Below are 27,526 nucleotides of genomic sequence, written 5' to 3' on the forward strand. Positions count from 1 at the left end.
TGCCCCTCGTGACAAATAAGATATTTGATTCGAGGAACTGCTGTAAACGTGTATTTTTCATGAAATGTTTTTACTGCATGGCGAATGAGAGAAAAAAACCTTTGCATTTTTCTGTAACTTAGATACACTCGGTAGGTAGCGTCAGATAGCTGTGTGTGTTATTCCTGTCACAAAATGCAGTGAAAATCCTACACGACAGTAATAGTTTGATTGTCGTGCTTCCATGTTTACACTTTAAGAGAAGCATTTACAGCAGATTTTTCATTCCATAATATTGTAATGATATTTCCCCGTGTAAAGTTTAGTAACTTAAAAATCATTTGACTAAGGTTTGTCTTTAAACACTGAAACAGTACTGCTGACGATACAAACTAACTTTGCCTTTGAATAAACAAACAAAGAGCACTGATCGCTCATTTACCAAATCTCTAGACAAGACAATCAACACCAACTGGAGCCACGTCTTTATTAAAAGGAGACAAGCAGCTAATCCGGATTTCACCATTTCCAGATGAGAAAAGCTTTTGGGTAAAAAATGTTCCTTAGACACGTATTTCTGCCACACGTTGCGTGCACAGTAATCCACACGTGACTCCAGCTGCACTCTCATAAAGGGAAAATAAAAACAAAACCTTCACTGCAGCAAATTATAAAAGCAACACTAACGACCCGTATCTCCAAACAATTCTTGTTCTCCTGCTTGTTTTGGCAACACAACGTGGTGTCTCTCTGCCGTCTGAACACTGTAACAGGTAAAAACAGTCTTCAAAGCTATCATGCATATTAATGAACTCGCATACACAATAGAGCGTGCTGATTGGTTTGAACCAAGTCTATCTAAAGAATGAATGCAGCACACTCAGAGAGGTCACAAGGTACTCCCAGGTACAGACATCCAGTCTACACACTGAAATACACGCCAAGATCTCATGGCCCTGACGCAGCTTCAATAATTAATTTCAAACCGGTAGTACGAATTTGCTCAAAATAACGCAAAAACAACCAATTTTCACTTTTTTGTAAAATATATGTGTCCTAATAGAGTTTTTAGCCACGTGGGACACATTTACGACTGTCAACAACTCAAAAAATGTGTTTTGGTGTTTCGTGACCCTTTAAAAGTATGCCAATAAATTGCTTTTGATAAATTATAATTTGCTCTGGGTTTGTAAACAGCTTTGTTTTAAGGGTCAATTTTTTTCGCAGTTACTCGATAATGACTCGCTTACCTCATCAGTGTGTGTGTGTGGTGCTTTAAAAAATTTCAATAAGGCAATGGGCCTCATTCCATTTGGCTATGCAATGAAACACCAGTTCCCCTGACTGAAGGCTGATTTATACTTCTGCGTCAAACGCTCGCGTATGATACGGCGCTGATGCATAGCCCTTCGCCATGGCCGTCGCTGACGTGCACCTCTCAAAAATTGTAACTACACGTCTCAACAACGCATAGCGCAAGCTCTGTGATTGGTCGGCTTGGTAGCGCTGACGAGTCTGGGTGGGACCGAGAGCCAGACGCGAGCCCAATTGAGCGATTGTTTACAAGCGTGGAGTCCCGTGAAGGAGCTCCGGATGGAAAGTTTTGTTTTGTGTTTACCTCATAGTTAAAGTTGTTGCACGTCCGCCGGTTCCTGCCTCAAAATGAGTGAGTTTGAGCCACTTGTGCGCCAGGAAGTGTTCAGGAAAAGCAAAACAGCAGAGAAGAAACTCGACACAGAGGAATATTAACACCTCACTGCCCACTAGCGTTTCGGAAGTGTTAATTTAGACCAACAGAAACAGCGTGCAGAAGTATAAATGCACGGCTACGTGCGTTGCATGCGCCGTGGGTCACGCCGGTCACTTGACGCAGAAGGTTTATTTTCCATTTCTTTCAATTTGTGGACTTTTATTCTCATGTCACTCTTGTCTTTAACTTGCTTGGTTAGGGTCCATTGAGCTGCATCCTTCAACAGTGACATTCATATTATACTGAATTGAATCATTTTTTTAACAAACTGTTACTCGGCTACCTGCCTGATATTCAAAATATGTCTTACAAACTGAAATGTATGGCTTTTTATCCTTTTTCTTTTTCATCCACATAAAGCAGCTATAAAGGATATAAAGCTATAAAGGATAAAGCAGATATAAAGGGCCCTATTACCCGGCGCAATATGGTGCAAGGCGGGACGCAATTGTTGTTTGCTAGTTTCAGCTTGGCGCAAGAGTTGTTTTGACGTTTTGCGCCACGCTGTTTAAATAGCAAATACATTTACGCTCATATGGGTGCCCATAGGCATTCTGGTCTAAAAAGGAAGGCATGTTCAGGTGCATTGTTGGAGCGTTGCTATTTTAAGAAACTATAATAGATTTTTCAATAGACCAGAACAAAGCCGGTCTGTTGTCCAGAGCAGAGCGTGTTAGTTGTGCACCTCGCTTACACATTGCTTAATACACACAAGATGTAGAGCAATACACAAATATCTTTACATATGAAAAATAATTAAAATATTAAGGATATATATATATATATAGGATATAATAAAGATATACAGTATGTCACAAAAGTGAGTACACCCCTCCCATTTCTGCAGTGTTGTCCTATGAAAAGCTATAAATAAATATTTGCAGAAGTAGGAGGGGTGTACTCATTTTTGTGACATACTGTATATACATAATATAAATATAAAGGATTAAAATATTACAAAACATTATTTTCTAGCCTACATAAATATAAAAACGATACTTTCATGCCTTCTTCATCTCAGGGGCTTTTTTCAGTTTATTCATGACAATTTGCGTTTGTATAATATTATTATTAGCAGTATTACTTATTGTATGCATATTTATATTTGTTTTATTAAAAACAAGCTTAGATTTGCCCACCTGTCAGGTTTTAGACTATATGGGGCACAGCATGTGTATTTGGATATAACTTTTTGACCACACTTCGTTATTATTGTTCATTTATTCATTTGCTAGAAATTAGAACTGAATTTAGAAATTGTTCTGAAACAAATGTCTGTGCTTAACAGACAAAATTAATTATTTATAGGCTAATTGATGTCTGTGCTTACAAGGTTTCCTTATCCACAAGAGCGAAAGTGCAAGTAGATAATGAGGAGGCTCATCTCTCATTTTCACGCTGTAGATGCTCTGTTTACCTGTTTTCTTGCTAGTGAAATGCTCAGTTTTTCCACTTAAACTTACTTTACGTCATGTAAATAGCAAATGTGCCATGGCGCGACGCAACTGGCTCTCATTCCCTTTCATTCCCTGGCAAGGGAATGAAAGATGAGACTCTGATTGGTTTATTCTCAAAACACAACTCATTAAGAAAATAAACTCAACCCTTTTAGACCATGCACGGCGGCGCAAATCGGATTTTTCGTCTTTAAATTAGGAAAAGTGGATTCTGACATGCCTTTAATGCGTTTGCGCATGGATCGTCAAAATAGAGCCCAAAGTCTTGATTGGATCATGTTGAAAAGTAACTGGTTCAATTAATTGAAGCTTTGAAAGGTTTAGTTTCTTCTATCCCTAGTGCACAGTCATTGCCCTTTAAATAAAGCAACAAATAGCAACATTTTCAGCCAGTCATCAGCACAATGAGTAAAGTTACAAGTACTGCATTTTTACATTTAACTTATTCTGTTTAAGTTATGCTTAAAATGATCACTTGTTGAGTTTATATTACTTTCTATTTTGTACAAGAAGAATTTTCAAACTAAATACTATAAAACAATTTGGATTTTTTTTTAATCTTGCAAAGCATATCTGTTTGCCTGATGTTATCTCTTCTTCTTTATAGATTGTATCTCAGAGAAAACTGTCTAAAGCTTTATTGAAGCAAGGAAACACAGCTGGCAAATCATCTATCACAGTAAGAAAAGATGTTTCAACCCAAATAATTCATATTCTGAATTGTGCTCTATTGTTATAATATGAGAAATGTCTTCTCTTAATCACAGGTCACAGCTGAAGAGCTGTCTGGGAATGATGACTATGTGGAGCTCGCCTTCAGTGCCAAGAAACTGGATGACAAGGTGAGATTTCTCTACAATTACTCAAAGATACGAGACAAACATCTGAAAACAATGTTTTATTTTGCTGGTTAATTATGCTGGTGCGTTATTTCTTACTTTATATAAATATACTGCTCTTTTTATTATGCCAATAAAAAACTACTTGGAGTAAGTCTTTAAAAAAAAAAAAAAACATACTTCAGATTAGTGTCTAAAAAGTGTGTGTGAGAAAAAATGGTACAGAGGATACATTTTTGTTCCTAAATGTAACAAAATATATACAAGGTAATTGTACTTTTAAAGGTCCCAAATTGGTTCTTAGGTTACACTTTTGTACCCAAATGGGCTATAAAAGGTCCAAACATTTAGATTTAGATTTGAAAGGTTTTCGTATAGCACATTTGGGTACAAAATTGTACCTAAAAGACCATTTTGGCACCTTTGAATGTACAATTAATACTATATAAATAGGAACAAAACTGTACCCTCAGCTCATAAAAAGATCAAGACACCAAATAACACTAATTTAAATGTATTAATACTAAACATTAATACTAAAATACATCATTTTAAAAATTACTGTTAATAAATTTATTGAATTAAATATTTTCATATTTTATTTTTTTCATGTTTTCAAATTTAATTTTTCCTAAAAATACTTATAATTTAATGTACACAGCATGTGTATTTGGATATAACTAAGTTTTCTGACCACACTTCGTTATTATTGTTCGTTTATTCATTTGCTGGAAATGAGAACTGAATTTAGAAATAGTTCTAAAACAAATATCTGCGCCTAACAAACGAAATTAATTATTTATAGGCTAATTGATGTCTGTGCATACAAGGTTTCCCTATCCACGAGAGCGAAAGTGAAAGTAGATAATAAGAGGCCTTATCTCTCATTCTCGAGCTGCAGATGCTCTGTTTAACTGTTTTCTTGCTTGTGAAACGCTCAGTTTTTCCACTTACAAAGCCGTCATGTAAATGTAAATGAATAAACCAAAAAGACTCTGATTGGTTTATTCTCAAAACACACCTATAACTCATTAAGAAAATAAGCTCAACCCTTTTAGACCATGGCTGTTTCTCAATATGCGTTCTTCAGCGGTCTTGCGTCCTCGTGTTCTCGTGAAACGTCATCATCAGCTGCCTAAGTTCAGTTCCAATACTCAAGACCGCAAGTACGGAGGACGCGTGAAACTTCCCGGATGTGTTCTTGATATCGAGGACGCACCGATGCAGACTTCAACAGCGAGCTCGCTCTGGAAGTCCCAGAAGTCATTGCGACTGGAGGTGGGAAGCGCAGCATTTTATTTAGATTTATTATTAAAGTTCAGAGATATTACGTTTACATTTAGGAGTTTCCCTAAATGAAACGGTATAGGTAAACATTAACATGAACATCTTAATAAAGGAATAAACACATTAATTGTGTTTGTTTGATGAAATTCGTATTAAAATTTGTTTTATTTATATTGTGCAGAGTATATTTATAATGTTTTTATGCAAAGTATATATTTTGAAGAGGGGGGAAACAATAAATCGTTGTATGAAGGCTGTAATGTTTAAATAATTTCCATTTAAAACGCGTGAAGGTCACATGACCATCAGGAAGAACGCAGCATCCCATTTCTCAAAGGACGCGTTCTCTGCCCTCGCGGTCTCCTGAGTTCGTTCTTCCGAGGACACCTGGCAAGACCGCACTCTACAAGAACGCAAGTCCATTCTCTGCGTTCTTGGAATTGAGAAACAGCCCATGCGTCAAGGCGCAAAGCGGATTTTAGCAAAAGTGGATTCTGACACGCCCTGAATGCGTTTGCGACCTGCACTTTGCACTTTGCGCATGGATCGTCAAAATCGAGGCCTTGGTCATCAGACCAATCAGCACAGATTAGTATGACACTGAGCAGGGGTTTGGGAACAAATGAATTTCTAAACGAATCATATGGGAGTCATTGGGATAATTAGGTAAAAATAAATGCATATTATAGGATAATTATTAGTTGTTTTTTTACCTTGCATGCATATCATACTTTTGTTGGAGACCACCAAAACCAAAATATGACCTTTTTTAATGCATAATAGGGGCTCTTTAAAAAAAAGAGAGGTATAAAGTTTTTTTTAATGTGACTTTGAATTATCTAAAACTTCAATGAAACTGTCTAATTTTCATAAACAGGTTTTGTTGTATTGCAAAATGCTGTACAAACATAACTTCAGTCCGTATAATGTATCATTATGGAATAGTCGCTGTATATTAATGCAACATAAATCTTTTTTTTTTTTTTTTTTGGAGGACTGGTGGCAAAATGGTAATTAGTCAGTACTGCATATTGTGGATAAGAATTGTTAACTACAATTTAATAAATTAAATTTAATTGTGTTAAAAAAAAGATTATTTGAAGTAGGGCTCTGTGATTTCGTGAACACATCGAATTGCGTTTTTTTTTTGTTGTTGTTTTTTTGACAGATATTGCGGTTGCAATTTGATTTACAATTTAATTCAAGCTTCAGCTCTGTTGCAACAATTCTGCAACAGCTCTTAAAAATTACCTGTTTTTGTTCGGTTTCTGACTTTGAAAGCAAAATATTCCTATATTACAAATGCTGTTTTTCTTTGATATTAATTTGTCTGATAATGCTTCTGAAGCTGCAGATGCCATAATCCCATTAGTCAGCGCTTTCCTGTTTTTTTATTATTGTGGGCATAGTTCAGTTGCACAATTCTGGAGGTTTGCTCACTCAATTGGCTACTTATAAAGCCCCAGTCAGATCAAACTATTTCAGCTTGATTTTCTTGATGTAGGGTGTCATGGGGGGTCGTAAACAAAAAATGGACGTTGTAAAAACAAGATTCAACCGTTTCTTTTTATGTAATGTGGCATAGTTCACGACAACCGATACCATGTCCGTGATGTCTCACAACACCATTGCAGAAAGTCTAGTATGATTTATTTTCTAAGACATATAGCGGACTGGTTTTGAAGATGTTATTCGTTTTTTTCGTTTACATGTATACAAATATATTTTATATCGCAGCCTCTTGCTTTACACCCGCAGGGTCTGGTCAAAAGAAACTGACCGTAAAGTCAGACAGATAAAAAGAAAAGTAGAAAGTGTCCTGAACTACATCATATCATAAATATCTTTCAATATTTTAAACAAATTATTTTTATTATTTTTATAAATTATTTTATTGATTATACAGACTTTTATAATCATTCGAGATTTTTTTAAATCAAACTTTAATGCATCATTTGCTTCTGTTCATATCTCAGACAGTTTTAGCTATTAAAATGTATTAAAATATTAATGACAACCGAACATGGGTTGCTCTACAAATATTTTTATACAAATTTTTTATTATTGAAGAATAAAAGCAAAAAAAAGTACACTTATTAAAAAAATACAGATTTTTACATTTTTTTTATTTAGCCCGCTCCACAATTCACACATTATTGTCTGGCAAGTTTCTGTCCTCTTCTTATGCTAAAAAGGCAATAATGGTCCAACATTCTTGACCATTATCACCAATAAAGCCTAGAAAAACAGGACATCATTATATCATCAAAGAAATAATTTGTTCCTTAATTATAGTTTTGTACCTATTAAATTGTTTTAAATTGTGTAAGTGTAAAACCCATGACTGGGGGAAAATCCTATTCCTGTAATTGCGTACCTGGGTCTCCACTTTTGCCATGGCCTCTTTTGGCTTTTGTTCACTTCTGTCACTGGTTCGGTCCCAGCATATCCCCTCACCAATCAGTAGAGGCCCTCATCTCCTGAATATTAACCACCTGTCTAACTCTGATTGCACTGCACCTGATGCCTATTTACAGGGTGCTTAAATACCAGCTCAGTGCAAGGACTCAGTGTAAAGTCTTGTTTTGCTACCAAACATTTCTGAGCGGTCCTACTATTTCTGACTGCCTTTCTGTTGCCGATTGCCTTCCTGCCCTGACCAAAGCCTGTCTCATCCTATCGAACTGTAAACTGCCTGCCCTGACCGAAGCCTGCTCTACCGTTTCTGAATTATTGCTGCTTGTCCCTGGATTTTCTGTGTTTCCATAACTGTGTTTTCAATAAAGCTCGTAAATGGATCCACATCCCTCTGAGTCATCATTACAACTTCAGTCTCAAAAAAAGATAAAAAATCTTGCACTTCTGCCAGCCAAAATTATGTTGCGTGCACCCAAAGCGAACACAAGCGAAACGCAGCAATGACATCACATTTGCCGTGCATACTTAAGCGCATAAAAAAAATATATAAAAATAATATCTTGCGGACATGTTGAGTATAAACCAAGCTTTATGCAATGGATGTCCTTCCAGCTGCATCCTATTACTGGGAAACATCCATACACACTCACTGTCAAACATATTTTTCTTAATTGTAATTTGGTTAATCCTTTCTGGTCTGATGTGGGCTACTGGATATAACAGTATATTTTAATGTTTCCATCTATTTGTTGGAACATTGTGAAATTTGGAGTACGTTTGAACAACATAAATGATGAATTAACTGCAAATTGTTTACTTATTTTAATAAAATTCTTTATAATGTCAGCATAGGCCATTTATTCCACAATAACTGCACCTAGAAACGGAGGGCATTAATCAGTCAAAACAAATTATTTTTGCAAGCACCAGCAAATGAATTTGCAAATATTAATAATTGTGCTTTTTTTTTTAGACATTCATAACACTTATTTGTGTAAAATGTTATATAATTATTTTGATTGTTTGTTTAGGACTTTTTTAGCAAATCAGATCCATTTTTGGAAATCTTCAGAGTGAATGATGATGGCACAGCATCACTGGTTCATAGAACAGAGGTGAGACTTATAGTTACACACACACACATTCATCATGTACATTCACTGGCTACTTTATTTGGTACAGCTTACTAGTACCGGGTTTGATTTCAGAACTGCCTTAATCCTTCATGGCATAGATTCAACTAGGTATTGGAAATATTCCTGAGAGTTTTCCCTGAGAATCACGCAGTTGCTGCAGATTTAGCTGCACATACATGATGCGAATCTCCCGTTCCACCACATCCCAAAGGTACTCTATTGGATTGAGTTCTGGTGACTGTGTGGGCCATTTGAAACAGTGAACTCATTGTCAAGATTGTGGTCAAGAAACCAGTCTGAGATGATTCGCGGTTATGACATTGTGTGTTATCCTGCTGTAGGTAGCCATCAGAATATGGTCATAAAGGATAGACATGGTCAGCAACAATACTCATGTTGGCTGTGGCAATAACACAAGTCTCAATTGGTACTATTGGGCCCAAAGTGTGCCAAGAAAATATCCCTTACACCAGGGATGTCAAACTCAATTCCTGGAGGGCCGCAGCCCTGCACAGTTTAGTTTCAACCCTAATTAAACACAGCTGATCAAACTAATTGAGTCCTCCTGGCTTGTTTGAAACCTACAGATAAGTGTGTTGAAGCAGGGTTCAGACTAGGCAGTGGTTTTCCAATCTTCTATTGTCCCATTTTGGTGAGCCTGTGTGAATTGTAGCCTTAGTTTCCTGTTCTTAGCTGACAGGATTGGCAGCCAATGTGTTCTTCTGTTGCTCTAGCCCATCTGCCTCAAAGTTTGACATGTTCTCCATTCAGAGATGCTCTTCTGTATACTTTGATTGTAATGAGGGGTTATTTGAGTTACTGTTTCTATCCACTCAAACCAGTCTGGACATTCTCCTCTGACCTCTGGCATTATCAAGGCATTTGTGCCCACAGAACTCACTGGATGTTTTCTCGTTTTCTGACTATTCTCTGTAAACCATAGAGATGGTTGTGCATGAAAATCCCGGTAGATCACCAACAACCACGGCACGTTCAAAGTCATTTAAATTACCTTTCTTCCCCATTCTCATACCCGGTTTGATTTACAGCAGGTATTGAATTATAAGTCTACATGCCTAAATTCATTGAGTTGCTGTCATGTAATTGGCTGTTTAGAAATTTGTATTAACAAGCAGTTGAACAGGTGTACCTAATAAAGTGGTGCCGGTAAGTGTATATTAAATACATATTTCAGACATGTATGTCAGATTGACTCAATAAGGCAAATATGGTAAAGGCAAAATTCCAAAAAGGGGTGTGGAAGATCTGCTGATAATGACAAGAAAAAAAACGAGACAGCGCAATTTACCAAGAGTAGCACAAAATACAAACAATGAAGCTTGGTAAACAATGTTTAGATAAACTACTCTTCTGGTATTTTTCTGCCATGCAAATTAAATAATACCCATATAAGTAAACTGACTACCAGAATCATTAGTAAATCACATTGCATAAATTATGCATCTGATAAGGAAAGCTCTACAAATCCATATGCAGAAAGGCTAAACTAAGAATTGTTTTTTACTGCATGTCTTTATTAAAATCTGACAGTAGTTTTTAACAGCAAAATATGGGTATTAATAATTCTTGTCCTTGGTGATCTTATGTTTTTATTATTATTATTTACAGACAATTATGAACAATCTCAGCCCTGTCTGGAAATCATTCAAAGTTTCATTAAACACACTCTGCAGTGGAGATCATGATCGGGAGTTAAAGGTAGGTCAGATATTTCAGCTGGATCCACTTATTACAAATGAAAAATAATTTCAATATATTTTTGAACTACAAGTCATTTAACGTATTTAATAAATATAGAAAAAAATATAAAATAAATACTGCGCTACATACAGTATGAGGCTTTTATGTCATATTTTGCTATTGTTGTTTTTTTATTCTGGTCCAAGCGTGACCATTTGGTCACAATAGATCAGAATCAGCTTGGCAGATTCATGTAATGGCAGTCTTATCCATTCTGCCTCACCATTGCAGCTGACATCTTTCATAGTGAGCTAATTACTGAGCGGGTAAACGGAGGCTGACTGTTTGGAGGGTCTTGACAGTTTGCTGAGAGGAGCAGACGTGGTGGAACCAACAGCAGAAATTGATGTTACTCCCTTTTAGTTCATTTTAGCTCACATGGCCCCCTTGAGTTACTATAACAAAGAATGCTGTAGAACACTATGACAAGCAAGAAACACGGTTATCTTCCGGATATGACAGAACACGATCAAATGAGAATAGACTCAAATTACTAAAAAAATGACTTTACATACATTATAGACTGCTCTTCCTCTTTTCAGACAATTATCCTCGTTGTTCTGAAAGACTTTCATATCCTGTGGGACAGTTGAATTGTTGGTTCTGATTGGCTGATGAGTATTATACAGTAAATGCATAGTTCAAGGCAGGTGCATTACAGGGTCAAGCAGTTGTAAAGGTGCTACTGTTGGACATTGTTGAGCAATGCACACAGCTGTTTTTATCACACATGCTTAATCTTTCTCTTTCTCAATATTAAGTGTACTAATAAGTGCATAAATCTGCTATCAGCATATGATAAGATGCATTAGAAACACAAAAAACCTGAAAATGTTTTTGAAATAAAACATATGCACATTAATGACCTACCAGTCTTAAAAGCAAATATTTTCCTAAACAAGCCCCTTTTTAAGAAGATTCTGACATTCACTAATGATATCTTATCTGTAATTTGTTTGAACACTGTTAAAAATTGTCCCGTTAAAAAACAGTAAAATACTGGCAGCTGCAGTTGCCAGCAATGTACTGTTAATTTACATTATGTTGCTGTAAAAATACATGGACTACATTGATTTACACAATACTCAAGTGAACTCATTTTGCTCACTGAAAGCAACTGCCTCAACTTGGTCAACTGCTGAATGAGTTTATGAATTAATGTCCTATATATGCTTAGAAGCATACTTATAATGATAACTTATTTTAGTTAATTAGAAAAGTTTGGTTTAACTCTAATGTCTTATTCTTCACAACAGCACACATACATGTAAATCTGGAATCACCAGAGAGAGTCTGACTGCATCAGCAACTAAACAGCCGCTGTCTTTAAATAGAGAAACATGCAGAATAACATCAGCAGGTCATTGTTCATCTTTAACTCATACACTGGCTCTACTCTCCTCCACAATGGTGACACACAGAAGAAATTAGCTTCAGGTTTTACAGTAAAATACTGTTTTTTCCTTGATTTAACAGTAATCTACTGGCAGCTGTGGTTGCCAGCAATATACTGTTTTTTTACAGTCTACTTCCGTTGTGTAAATTAACAGTATATTACTGTTAAAATAAATTTTTACACTGTGTTTTTACCTCTCACACCTTTAACCCTTTAAACCCCAGAGCATATACTTCAGTTTTATTTGAAGTGTCCACACTACTGAGTGTTCAAGAAACATGGAGCAAAGCTGAAGTAAATTCATTAATTAACTGACTAATTAAATGATAATTGAGGATTAACAATGACTAAATGAAGAAATACTGAAGGGAAAAAACAAGAACAGAACATACAAAACTTTAGTCACAGCTTTATAATGAAATAACCTGAAGAACAACAAATGATTAAATCATTTAAATGATCAGCGGATGATTAAACATCTCTACAAACATCATCACCAGCTACACTTATTACTTAATACATGTATTTTTGTATAACATCTACTAAAGTTCTTCTTGAGAAAAAGTTAAAGTTTTACGTCACCATCATGGAGAACAGAGTTTGCTTTAGTTGGGCTCTTAGCCCTGTTATTTTTAACATTTATATAATTTGGCTGCTGCAATTGTTAAGAACTTTGTTTAAAAAGCTCCTTTGCTGAGGCAAGCCAGCCAAAAACCTAAATAAGATCTGGTGATGTTCATGTTGCTATTAAATGGCAGAGTCTGTTCTCATTTAGTATAATAAAATTTACTGCTCCTATTCAATGTTAAATCTATTGTTTTACATTATATGTATGTATATATATATATATATATATATATATATATATATATGGCAATGATTTCTGGAAGTTTTTAAGAATATCTTGGACAATAACACTGCTCTATGGTGTAAATCGCACTCAAAGAGACATCAATAATCAGCATATGAACCTCAATAATGGTGATAACAAATTTAACAAAATTAACAGTTTAACTCACAAACAGGCAACTGAAAGTCTAAACATAAACAACAGCAGAATCAAACACAAATAAAGAAAACCGTTAGACCATTATACAAAATTTATTTATACCGCAATGCATGCTGGGATATTTGTACAGTGCCACTCCCAGCATGCATTGCAGCATGAAACATTTGAGATGTTACCATTGTTGAGATACAAGGTCAGATTCATGAGGTCTAAGTGTGTATCTGTCATAACTGAACTGTTTTTGTATGTTATTTCTTAACTGTTAAGTAATTACGGAGGTATTTTTTCTGTTTCCACTTCTTATTAATTAAATTAATACCTGCAACTAAGCATAAAATCTATTGCATGTGGCCCTTCTTCCAGATTTATAACAAAACATTTATCAGAACTAACTTCAGATAAATAGATTTCTCTATTTATTGACTTCCCAACTTTATTGCTATAATACAAATGTTTTGTAAACTCTGTATTACAGCAGTTGGAAAGTCTTCTTAATTGAGTTCAAGGGTGAAGAACCCAACTAAACCAGCCCCTCACTCCATTACGGTGACACAAAAAACACCTTAATTTCTGTTGGATCTCAATGAGAATTGTATGGACGTCAAATCAGTCAGTAATAAGTGTGTGTCTGCTGTTGTTTGTGGAGTTGTTTAATGATCCTCTGCTGAGACTGAAGCTGTTTTATTTTATTTGATTTTATTTAATGTTGTAACTCAAGTCACTGTTTGTATTTCTTGTTTATTTTCTTCAGTAATTGTAATTATTAACAGCAGGTGTTCATCAGTGTCTGAATTCACTCATTAGTGTTCATTAAAACTGTCAGGTGAACTATATTAGTTAACTAGTGTATGAAATAGTGAACAAGGACACAAAGCGTGATTTCAAACACAGACTTCAAAACATCGAATCTGAACTCTGTTAGCTCACAGTTTTCTGCAGTTGGTTACTTTCTCGAAAACAAAAATGATACCCACACTGTTAAAAATTGTCCCGTTAAAAAACAGTAAAATACTGGCAGCTGCAGTTGCCAGCAATGTACTGTTATTTTACAGTATGTTGCTGTAAAAATACATGGACTACATTGATTTACACAATACTCAAGTGAATTGCTCACTGAAAGCAACTGCCTCAACTTGGCCAACTGCTGAATGAGTTTATGAAGTAATGTGCTATATATGCTTAGAAGCATACTTATAATGATAACTTATTTTAGTTAATTAGAAAAGTTCGGTTTAACTCTAATGTCTTATTCTTCACAACAGCACACATACATGTAAATCTGGAATCACCAGAGAGATTCTGACTGCATCAGCAACTAAACAGCCGCTGTCTTTAAATAAAGAAACATGCAGAATAACATCAGCAGTTCATTGTTCATCTTTAACTCATACACTGGCTCTACTCTCCTCCACATTGGTGACATACAGAAGAAATTAGCTTCAGGTTTTACAGTAAAATACAGTTTTTTCCTTGATTTAACAGTAATCTACTGGCAGCTGTGGTTGCCAGCAATATACTGTTTTTTTACAGTCTACTTCCGTTGTGTAAATTAACAGTATATTACTGTTAAAATACATTTTTACACTGTGTTTTTACCTCTCACACCTTTAACCCTTTAAACCCCAGAGCATATACTTCAGTTTTTATTGAAGTGTCCACACTACTGAGTGTTCAAGAAACATGGAGCAAAGCTGAAGTAAATTCATTAATTACCTGACTAATTAAATGATAATTGAGGATTAACAATGAACAAATGAAGAAATACTGAAGGGAAAAAACAAGAACAGAACATACAAAACTTTAGTCACAGCTTTATAATGAAATAACCTGAAGAACAACAAATGATTAAATCATTTAAATGATCAGCGGATGATTAAACAACTCTACAAACATCATCACCAGCTACACTTATTACTTAATACATGTATTTTTGTATAACATCTACTAAAGTTCTTCTTGAGAAAAAGTTAAAGTTTTACGTCACCATCATGGAGAACAGAGTTTGCTTTAGTTGGGCTCTTAGCCCTGTCATTTTTAACATTTATATATCTTGGCTGCTGCAATAGTTAAGAACTTTATTTAAAAAGCTCTTTTGTTGAGGCAAGCCAGCCAAAAACCTAAATAAGATCTGGTGATGTTCATGTTGCTATTAAATGGCAGAGTCTGTTCTCATTTAGTATAACAAAATTTACTGCTCCTATTCAATGTTAAATCTATTGTTTTACATTATATGTCTTTATATGGCAATGATTTCTGGAAGTTTTTAAGAATATCTTGGACAATAACACTGCTCTATGGTGTAAATCGCACTCAAAGAGACATCAATAATCAGCATATGAACCTCAATAATGGTGACAACTAACAAAATTAACAGTTTAACTCACAAACAGGCAACTGAAAGTCTAAACATAAACAACAGCAGAATCAAACACAAATAAAGAAAACTGTTAGACCATTATACAACATTTATTTATACCGCAATGCATGCTGGGATATTTGTACCGTGCCACTCCCAGCATGCATTGCAGCATGAAACATTTATGATGTTAACATTATTGAGATACAAGGTCAAATTCAGGAGGTCTGAGTGTGTATTTGTCATAACTGAACTGTTTTTGTATGTTATTTTTTAACTGTTAAGTAATTACGGAGGTATCTTTTCTGTTTCCACTTCTCATTAATTAAATTAATACCTGCAACTAAGCATAAAATCTATTGCATGTGGCCCTTCTTCCAGATTTATAACAAAACATTTATCAGAACTAATTTCAGACAAATAGATTTCTCTATTTATTGACTTCCCAACTTTTTTGCTATAGTTTAAACGATTTGTAAACTCTGTATTACAGCAGTTGGAAAGTCTTATTAAATGAGTTCAAGGGTGAAGAACCCAACTAAACCAGCCCCTCACTCCATTACGGTGACACAAAAAACACCTTAATTTCTGTTGGATCTCAATGAGAATAGTATGGAAGTCAAATCAGTCAGTAATAAGTGTGTGTCTGCTGTTGTTTGTGGAGTTGTTTAATGATCCTCTGCTGAGACTGAAGCTGTTTTATTTTATTTTATTTTATTTTATTTAATGTTGTAACTCAAGTCACTGTTTGTGTTTCTTGTTTGTCTTTCCTTCAGTAATTGTGATTATTAACAGCAGGTGTTCATCAGTGTCTGAATTCACTCATTAGTGTTCATTAACTCTGTCAGGTGAACTATATTGGTGAACTAGTTGATGGAATAGTGAACAAGGGCACAGAGTGTGATTTTAAACACAGACTTTAAAACATCGAATCTGAACTCTGTTAGCTCACAGTTTTCTGCAGTTGGTTACTTTCTCGAAAACAAAAATGTTACCCAGAAAGCACTGTTTTTAACAGAATATTACTGTTTTAGTGAAAAAACATTATTTTACCGTAGAATCTGACCGTTTTTTAACAGCAATTTTTTACAGTGCAGAAAGCACTGTTTTTAACAGAATATTACTGTTTTAGTGAAAAAACATTATTTTACCGTAGAATTTGACCGTTTTTTAACAGCAATTTTTTACAATGTAGGAACAGAATCTATGAACAGTCCAGTCGTACACATATTTGAGTGATGATCATTTGTTTAGATCAGTTAGAACAATTTTGTCCATTACAAGTCAATACAATTATAGGGCTCTATTTTAACAATCTAGGCGCAAAGTATAAAGCACATGGCACAAAAGCATCAAGGCTGTGTCTGAATCTACTTTTGCTGGTCTAACAATACGCTCTGCGTTCCAGCGCATGGTCTAACAGGGTTGTGCTTATTCTCTTAAACAGTTCTGGATGTGTCCTGAGCCCAACGTGCATTAAACCAATCAGAGTCTCATCTCACATTCCCTTTAAGAGTCAGTCTTGTCGCGACATGGTGCGTTTGCTATTTATGTGGTGGACTTTTTAAGTGAAAAAATTAAAAGCTTTATAAGCGAGAAAATAGTTAAACAGACCATTTGCGCGAAATAATCGTCCTCCATTCGGCCTCTTTACTTTCTCTTTACTCCTTTACTTTTGTGGATAAGGAAATGGTGTTGTAAGCACTTCACTAAAGACATCCATTAGCATACACATTTAATTTAGTTTGTTAAGCACACAGATTTCTATAAAAACTATTTTTAAATTCAGCTCTAATTTCCAAATATTATTTTTTTTTCCAAAAATTAAATTTTTAGTAACATTTTAATCCTTTCATTTTTTGTTTCATATTTAAAGTTATTTGTATTTGTGTATCGCTTTGTGTATTAAGCAGTGTGTAAGTGTTTGGACCCATATACTGTAGCTGCATAACTAATGCACTCTGTGCTGGATTTTAGATCAGTTTTTAGTTGCTCAATGACATGGTCTATTTCAGATTCTCAAAATAGCAACGTGTCAACAATATGCCTTAACACACCTCCTTTTTAGACCGGCATGCCCATGAGTCCACCATGAGTCCACAATTTGCTATCTAAACAACATGGCACAAAACATAAAAATTAGGGTTGCGGTGGTCAAAAATAGCAACAAATCACACCAAACACATCTTTCACCTTCTTGTTCCAGGTGTGTGATTGGGCCCATAATGTTTCAATGTAATGTATTGGTGGCCTTTAAAAAATGTTTTTGAAAGTATAATAAGTTATACATTTATTTAAAAAAAAAGTTGTTCCAACTATTGTGGTTGATAAAGTCCAGCATTGTTTAGTGAAAGATTGCTCTATTAAGCCCCATATTTTTGTGTCAGCTTTGTTATCAATATGGCATATCTGTTTCTTTTTGAATAACTTGCCAATTGTGATCTCTTAAGGGCGGTTTACTCTGGGGGACTTCATGCATTTTTTTCTGAGCAAATAGCTGTCTGATTCTGAAAAGAGTGGGTGTTAATACCCCCTGAAACGCATTTAAAATTACTCGCTCAAACCACTTCAGGAGGTGGCCTGGAATGTGTCACAGGTGAAGCTGGACAGGGCTAAATGCATTGGTTTTTAAACCACATAAGTAAATGCTCCTTTGCTCCTTCCAAATAATAATAATAAAAACTTATTATTAAAACTTATAACTAAAACTGTTATTGGCTATATGACATAGTCATATGTAACAGTGCAAATACAACATCCAATGGCATAGCCACAGATGACACTTTGGGATTTTTGTTTTGTTTTATTGTATTTTTCCTTTTCTTCATTTGTATGGTAAATAAGATAAATAGATTACATTTCTGTAGAAAAATATTAATAATTAACACAGTCTACACGTCTCATCATCATCCCCTGCAGTGTATACTGCCCTAAGATGTCATTCCTTTTTATGGGAAATTGTCGGGCATATACAAATTTTACATGGGATTCTCTTTTTATAGGAAGACATGAACAATTCTGCTGCTTACTTTAACAGCCCCACAAAGAAAAAAACCCTTCAAATATCAACCTCTACCAAATGATTGATTTGTCGATTTATTGCAAAAGTACCAGAATTATTGATTAATACATATTACTACGAATGAATACATACATGAATACATGTTGCGAATCTGGTGTACATTGCTCTTAGGAAGTTTCTTAATAACAATTTAATGAAACTTTTTAATAAGATCTTGATAACATTGTGGCCTAACGTATTTAGTGGTGAAAACATAACTTTTCATTCTGGTTATTGAATTATTAGAAAATAAAAGAGTCTTTTTTGAATGATTTCTGAAGACTTATGACATAGTACAGTAAAGATTAGAGTACTAAATGCTGAAGCTTAGTTTTACCATGATAAAAATAAAATAGAATGAATGTATAACATGGAAAATGGTTATTTAAATTATGGTAATACAATGTTTATGTTTTTTCACTGTATTAAAGTTTTTTTTTTAATTTGATCAAATAAATGTGGTCTTGGTAACAACACAAAACAAAAAATGTACACTTTTGAAATACAGATTAGTTGTTAGATCATTTAAGTTGTTTGATCATTTAAGAACAGTTATTAGATTTACTTCTTAATAATCTTAAAAATAAGAATAATATGGGCGGCATGGTGGCTGAGTGGTTAGCACTGTTGCCTCACAGCTTGCACGGTTGGCATTTCTGTGTGGAGTTTGCATGTGGGTCTCTGTGTGTTGTGAGTTTCCTCCGGGTGAATTGAATAAACTAAATTGGCCGTAGTGTTTCTTAGTATTGGGTTGTGGCTGTAGGGTCATCCGCTGCATAAAACATATGCCAGAATAGTTGGCAGTTTATTCCGCTGAGGTAACCCCTGATAAATACAGGACTAAAACAAAAGGAAAATGAATTAATGAAGAAAAAAGAATAAAAAAACGTACTAAATACTTTTATGTCATGCATCTACTTTTTAAAAATGAGAAATCTATTTCATACAACATATTTATGTATAGTGCTCACTATAAATGAGTCTAAGTTTTTTAAATGAATAAGGTAAGGTAAGGTAAGGTAAAACTTCAGTTAGGGAAATTTGTCTTGGGCTCTTGCCCTCAGCTGCATTCATCCCATACATAGAAAAACAATACAAACCTACCAAAACATATACAGTATGCATATAAATAAATAAATCTATATCCCCACCCCCCAAAAAAAGTTACATACCTACACTGTAAAAAATTGCTGTTAAAAAACAGTCAGATTCTACGGTAAAATAATGTTTTTTTCACTAAAACAGTAATATTCTGGGTAACATTTTTGTTTTTGAGATAGTAACCAACTGCAGAAAACTGTGAGCTAACAGAGTTCAGATTTGACATTTTGAAGTCTGTGTTTAAAATTACACTTTGTGCCCTTATTCACTATTCCATCAACTAGTTCACCAATATAGTTCACCTGACAGAGTTAATGAACACTAATGAGTGAATTCTGACACTAATGAACACCTGCTGTTAATAATCACAATTACTGAAGGAAAGAGAAACAAGAAACACAAACACTGACGTCAGTTACAACATTAAATAAAATCAAGTAAAATAAAACAACAACAATTAAACAACTCCACAAACAACAGCAGACACACACTTATTACTGACTGATTTGACTTCCATACTATTCTCATTGAGATCCAACAGAAATTTGGGTATTTTTTGTGTCACCGTAATGGAGTGAGGGGCTGGTTTAGTTGGGCTCTTCACCCTTGAACTTATTAATTCAGACTCTCCAACTCTTATAAAACAGAGTTTACAAAACACTTTTATTATAGCTTCAAAGTTAAAGAGTAAATAGATAGATTAATCTATTTGTCTGAAACTAGTTCTGATGAAGATTTTTGTATAAATCTGGATAAAGGGGCCTCATGCAATAGATTTTATGCTTAGTTGCAGATATTAATTTAATTAATGAGAAGTGGAAACAGATAGGATACCTACTTAATTACTTAACAGTTAAGAAACAACATACAATTCAGCTATGACAAAGACACACTCAGACCTCATGAATCGGACCTTGTATCTCAACAATGGTAACAGTTCAAATGTTGCATTCTGCATGTGGCACAGTACACATATCCCAGCATACATTGCGGCATGAATAAATGTTGTATAATGGTCTCAAAGTTTTCTTTATTTATATACATCACCAGATCTTATTTAGGTTTTTTGGCTGGCTTGCCAAATCAAAAGAGCTTTTTAAACAAAGTGCTTCACAATAACAGCAATCAAAATATATCAATGATAAAAAAAAATGTCAGGGCTAAAAGCCCAACTAAAGGAAACTCTGTTCTCCATGATGGTGACGTAAAACTTTAACTTTTTTCTCAAGAAGAACTTTAGTAGATGTTATACAAAAATAAATGTATTAACTAATAAGTGTAGCTGGTGATGATGTTTGTAGAGATGTTTAATCATCTGCTGATAATTTAAATGATTTAATCATTTGTTGAACTTCAGGTTATTTCATTATAAAGCTGCATGTGACTAAAGGTGTAGTTTTGTATGTTCTGTTCTTGTTTTTTTCCCTTCAGTATTTCTTAATTTGTTCATTGTTAATCCTCGATTATCATGTAATTAGTCAGTTAATTAATTAATTTTACTTCAGCTTTGCTACATGTTTTTTGAACACTCAGTAGTGTGGACACTTCAATTAAAACTGAAGTATATGCTCTGGGGTTTAAAGGGTTAAAGGTGTAAGAGGAAAAAACAGTGTAAAAATGTGTTTTAACAGTAATATACTGTTAATTTAAACTACTGTACGGAAGTAGAAAAAACAGTAGATTGCTGGCAACCACAGCGTCCAGTAGTTTACCGTTAAATCAAGAAAAAAACAAAAAAACAGTATTTTACTGTAAAACCTGAAGCAAATTTCTTCTGTGTGTCACCGTTGTGGAGGAGAGTAGAGCCAGTTTATGAGTTAAAGATGAACAATGAGCTGCTGATGTTATTCTGCATGTTTCTTTATTTAAAGACAGCGGCTGTTTAGTTCCTGATGCAGTCAGAATCTCTCTGGTAATTCCAGATTTACATGTATGTGTGCTGTTGTGAAATATAAGATATTAGAGTTAAACAGAACTTTTCTAATTAACTAAAATAAGTTATCATTATAAGTATGCTTCTAAGCATGTATAGCACATTACTTCATAAACTCATTCAGCAGTTGACCAATTTGAGGCAGTTGCTTTCAGTGAGCAAAATGAGTTCACTTGAGTATTGTGTATATCAATGTAGTCCATGTATTTTTACAGCAACATACTGTAAAATAACAGTACATTGCTGGCAACTGCAGCTGCCAGTATTTTACTGTTTTTAACGGGACAATTTTTAACAGTGTACCTCCATATATACACATAAATAATTAAAAATAGAGATACTTTTAGTCTAAGCCACCACTATTTAATAGCTTAACGCTCATTGGATAAAAAGAGTTTTTTTTTTTAAATCATACTCATTATGCAGAACAAGTTATAAGTCACAGATGATTTGTTTCGCATGTCTTAATGTGTCCTGTTCAATTTTTTTCAATAACTTATTTCAATTTAAATGTATTATTTTTTCATTCCTAAAGATGTTAGACAACCAAACTATAGACCTTTTTAATGGATATACCTGATCAATAAAACAGTTTTGCTTAAATGTATCAAAAATGAGTGCCTATATTCACTGAGAAATGGATAAAAGTATTAATGCTGAGCACCGTATTTGTTTTTTTCTTTTTTATTTCACTCTATCAATGCTCCCAAGATTCATTGTATGAATTGTTCTTTCTGTTTCTCACACACAAACAAACACACACACACACACACACACACACACACACACACGCACGCACGCACACACACGCACACACACACACACACACACACACACACACACACACACACACACACACACACGCACATTCAGCACTGCAGATGTAAGATACTCATTTGTATGCCAATGCAGCAGTGTGGAAAGGAGAGCTGTATTGTAATAATCTGTCCCTAAAGATGATTCTCTTTGTATTCTCACAACGTCACAGAGTTTAGATGAGATTTAGTCTGCCGCACTGAGATACTGCACAAAAGCTTGGAAGCAAAATCTTTCTGAAAGATACTGAGCAAGGCACATTTTACAGCCTGAATGATACAAGCCAAGAAAGAGACAAAGAGAAAGCAAGATTTACAGCTGATGTGTTAATATACAGTATGTATGGTTGAGAGCTGAATCCCTTGATCAGCTTTACGTTAGCACTTTTTGTTGGATCTCTCAGCTGTACTTGACAATAACCACCACTTACAGCAAATTAACTAATGCTCTAAATGCTTGGAAACTTGCCACTATCACTCTCAATTAAGCCTTTGGTAATTATACTAAGTGGCAGAAAGGATCGTTGTGCAATGTTCATCTAAAGCTAGATTTAAAAGAATTATCAATCTTAATAATACTCAAACGTTGTTGTTTTTAAGTAGTTGCAGGTGATGTGGACGGTCAAGGACTTCTAGACAGATGGGAAAACAGTTAGTTTGGGTGACATCTCCCTGAATAAACATGAACTGGTTTGTTTAATATTCATGACTTCTTTACACATACAGCTAGGTCTCTGCAGTGGAACACAAATTGAATTTAGAATCAAAGTGTTACAGTGCAAATGCGGTTACATTTTATTCATGTTGTAAGATGTATTGATAGTTGTACAAGACAAGGCAGTTAAACTGTCATGAGATCATAGTCACTGTGCTTTTTCTGGTTTATTTTACATATTACTGAGTTCTGTAAAAAATACAAAATCAATCAGATATTAAAATCACATGTGAAACTCAAGTGTTTAATTTGGAGAATATTTTCACGTTGATCACCTTTAAACAAACTTGAACAAGTGTACTACTGCGCTTCAACAAAATTGAGCATCACATGCAAAATGACCACCTTGTGTCATATAACTATAGGTGGGCATAGATTATTTTTTTTTATCTAGATTAATTTAGATTAAAATGGCTCATTTGAATTCTGCCGAAGACGTTTACTGTTCTATTATGATAATTGGTGATGAAAATAAATTGTGTTCAATAAGATGTACTTGTGTTTACTAACTGCTTATTCAGTTAAACATGAATTTTGAACTGTAGGCCTACATTAGCTCGAAACAGAAATTTTTGATTACCTTAATCAAGACTAAAGTCATAACTGAACTAAACAAAAATGGAATTAAGACATGTGGAGTGTGCATGTATTAGTGGAATTATTGAAGTAAACACCATGATCAAACTATTACCATCATGTAAACCAACTTTGAGAATAGATTAACAGCAATATTTTTTTAATCACGTGATAAAAGTCTAGCGTTAATGCAGCACATTAACACTGAAAACCGCCCACCACTGCATATAACATACAAGCACAACCAATTATTTTATACAGAGACATGGTGTATTGATTAAAGAAATTAAAATGTTAAGTTCAGAGAACTTAAAATAGTAATTACTTTTTTTTTTTTGCTGTCTAATGGGTTAAACAAAGTTAAACACACCTGTTTAAGTTTTGATGCCAAAACCTGATATTTTAAGTAATGTGAAGTTATATTAACTGAATATCTTTAGTAATGAAAACAGCAGGGTTTACAGTGCACAATGAATGATATTTTACATATTATATGTAATATGTATTATTTTAAACTGATGGCACTGTTTGCTTTATTGGTAACACTTTACAATAAGGTTGTATTAGTTAATGTTAATTAAAGAGCCCCAATTATGCATTAAAAAGGTTCATATTTTGTTTTTGGGGGGGTCTCCAACAATAGTCTGTTATGCATGCAAGGTCAAAAAACACCTTCATTGTTTTATAATATGCATTTATTTTTACCTAACTATGCCAACGACTCCCTGGTGATTCATTTAGCGATTACATGCTAATCTGCGCTGACTGGTCCGATGACTCAGTCTGTTGTGATTGGTCGACTGCGTCGACTATGTGTCAGCCCAATGAGGAAGTGCATGAATGCATTGCAGTTTGACCCCAGAATATTGCTCTATTCTTAATCATAAGTTAAAAACAGTGACACACATTCAGTATTAATCCACAAAGCGGCAAAAGCTTAACTATTTTGAAACTTGATGATTTCAAGTGGGTAGGAACAGCTGTCGGTGGTCATAGCAATGACAAACAGCAGTGAATCTTGAGCTTACAAAGTGTTGCGTTTTCAACGTGCCTTTAGACACAATATGAGAATATAAAGAGTTAACCAGATACAGTACAAGCTGTTACAAGTAACAAAACACAATTCAATACATAATTTGCAAGCTTAAAAAACTGAGACAACCATTTTAATTGCACTTACAGTACTTCAACACTTACTTGTGAAACTGAGAAAGAAACTTATCCATGAACTTTGTAATCTAAAGTTCCTATCAAGCTTTGACAAAGGCCCAATAATCAATAGTCTTTTCTGATCCTTTCTTTTTCCAGGCCGATGAATCCCCTGTTGTAAGTATGTAGATTGCTGAAGCACTCGTCAAAAAATGACCAGAACACAGCACAAGGCTGGGGCTTTAATGCTGAGGTATTTTTGCAAAAGTAAACTTCAACCACTGACTCTTCATAGCCTCATCTTTGAAGTGTAACTTTCTCTTACACTTCAGAGGACAGCGTCTTCGCGACATGGTTCAACCAGGATCTGCTACAGTCTCTTTTACTTTCTGGGCAGTGCCGGGGGTTTAAATTTTCCTGGGTTTGCGCACGCAACAAATGGGCGGGGCTTGACTCGTTACAGTGGTGATTCATTCAAACCACTATAAGTCGACTCTTTTATAGATGAAGCAATAGTTTTAAACACGGCGTACTTTCGCATTTAAGCCTTAGCTGGAAATTTCACTTCACTTAGAGCTGTATTACATACTGCATGGAAGGTCATTTTCAAAAACCCATAATAGGGGCTCTTTTTAGAGGCTACATTTACTAACATGAACGAACAATGAACAGCACATTTATTACAATTTTTGTTCACGTTAGTTAACGTTCATTAATTCATTCATTTTCTTTTTAGCTTAGTCTCTTTATTAATCTGGGGTCGCCACAGCAGAATGAACTGCCAACTTACCCAGCATATGTTTTACGCAGTGGATGCCCTTCCAGCCACAATCCAACACTTAGAAAACGTTAGTTCATATTAGTAAATACACTTACTGCACTGTTAAAAATATAAATTTTAAAGAATTTTAAATTTTAAATATACGGAAGTTTATAGAACTGTTAAACTTTATGGAACATAACTGAATTTCATGAATTGATACAATGTTCAATTCACAAAAATGTAGCTCAGTGGATAAAAACATGAAGTCATTCAATGCACTAATGTGTTAATGTATGTTTACAATTAGCAAACAGATTTTCACTGCGTTAGTAACTACAGTTACCTTTAAACAAAAGAAAATGCTGCACAATATGAAATTCTCTTAGTTGGAGATATTCTTAGTTAGCATCTTGGACTTGCACCCAGATGCTACTATTCTCCACAATGGTGACCCAAAAACAGTTTTACAGTATTTTGCTGCTTTTTTTTCTCTTGATTTTACGGTAAAACACCGGCAGCTGTGGTTGCCAGTAATCTACTGTTTTTAACATTTTACATTTGTAAACTCAGTTTACAGATTATTTCTGTTAAAATACATTCCACAGTTTGCATTTTTTATCAAACACATTTAACCCCTCAAATCCCAGAGCAAAATCCTCACTAGTGTCCTCACTACAAAGAGTTAAACATTCAAACAGTGATGAAGTTAATGAGATAATTAAGTGTCTATTTAAAGGAGGATTGAGATTTTTTGATGAACAACTGTTAAAAGCAGAATCACTGAAGAAAAGAAAAACAAAAATTACAGTCAAAACCAAAGATGAAATCAACTGAGAATAAAACTGAATAAAAAAATAATTAATAAAAATAAAACAAATCACACATTAAAAATTTTATTTCTCCCACAGTCCAAAGACGGTACAGGTGAATTGGGTAAGCTAGATTGTTTGTAGTGTATGAGTGTGTGTGAATGAGTGTTTGTGGATGATTCCCAGAGATGGGTTGCAGCTGGAAGGGCATCCGCTGCGTAAAAATGTGCTGGATAAGTTGGCGGTTCATTCCGCTGTGGCGACCCCAGATTAATAAAGGGACTAAGCCGACAAGAAAATGAATGAATGAATGAAATTTAATTTCTCAGGATCTCAGCAGAGATCATTAAACAACTCCACAAACATCAGGAGCTTCACTCATTACTGGGCTTTGACTTTATTTCTGTCACATGAACAAAAGCTCTTCATGAATTTTTTGATGTTCATTTGAAGTCACAATGATGGAGGACAGAGTCTGCTTTAGTTGGGCTCTTCAACGATTTATTTTGGCTGCTATAATTAATTAAGTTAATCACACTATTTAAATAGCATGAAAAGCCAAAATAAAAAACATTAAAAATTCTGATAAGATTAACTATGATATCAAAGCCACCCTCACCTGCTTGTGCCCTCATTGAATATCTTGTAGTTATAATTAAGAAATAAATACCATATGTTAATAAAACCACTTGACCTACAGCAGCCAATTACTGTTTAACAGGTCTTAATCCACCATTGACAGTGAGAGTGTTTGAACCATGATAAAACTCAAAAACACACAGACATCAACAATTAGCCTTTGAATCTCAACAATGGTGACATAAAAAAATTAAATCAACCCAGAACAATACAAAACAATCTACTGAAATATTACTTCCCAAAAACAACATAAAATAATGGAAAAGAAAGAAATTGTAAGAACTTTAAGCTGTATAATATATTTATGCTGCAATGCATGCTGGAATTTTGTACTACGCTGGCATCCAGCATGCATTGCAGCATAAGTGAATTAAGCAGCTTTTTTTTTTTTTTTAGCAACCATAGTTGAGGTTTATATCTTGATATCTGTGTGTCATAATGTGCAACTGGAGATCCCAAGGTTTTGTGCATGAAACCAATTAGATTTTAGTTTCTTATTAATTTCTTGATAATTGTTTGATGAACTTCCGTGGGAAGCTGTAACATATCCCAAACAATATCAAATAAAACTCTTTTC

General features: G+C 34.5%; 2 protein-coding genes across 2 annotated transcripts in view; both read left to right on the top strand.

Annotated features, from left to right (window-relative positions):
* The window catches only part of LOC148679789 (uncharacterized), a 415,121-nt gene that overhangs the window by 285,361 nt on the left and 102,234 nt on the right, over nucleotides 1–27,526 (top strand). The gene's annotated exons all lie outside the window — the stretch shown is intronic.
* cpne4b (copine IVb) overlaps nucleotides 1–27,526 on the top strand; it is a 130,786-nt gene that overhangs the window by 17,785 nt on the left and 85,475 nt on the right. The window contains exons 4-7 of the mRNA XM_087295616.2: nucleotides 3,794–3,865; nucleotides 3,954–4,028; nucleotides 8,762–8,845; nucleotides 10,496–10,585. Coding sequence (XP_087151742.1) covers nucleotides 3,794–3,865; nucleotides 3,954–4,028; nucleotides 8,762–8,845; nucleotides 10,496–10,585 — 321 coding nt within the window. The remainder of the gene's footprint in view (nucleotides 1–3,793; nucleotides 3,866–3,953; nucleotides 4,029–8,761; nucleotides 8,846–10,495; nucleotides 10,586–27,526) is intronic.

The sequence above is a fragment of the Danio rerio genome, chromosome 19, assembly GCF_052040795.2.
Source record: "Danio rerio strain M-AB ecotype USA chromosome 19, GRCz13ab, whole genome shotgun sequence".
Taxonomy (NCBI): Eukaryota; Metazoa; Chordata; class Actinopteri; order Cypriniformes; family Danionidae; genus Danio; species Danio rerio.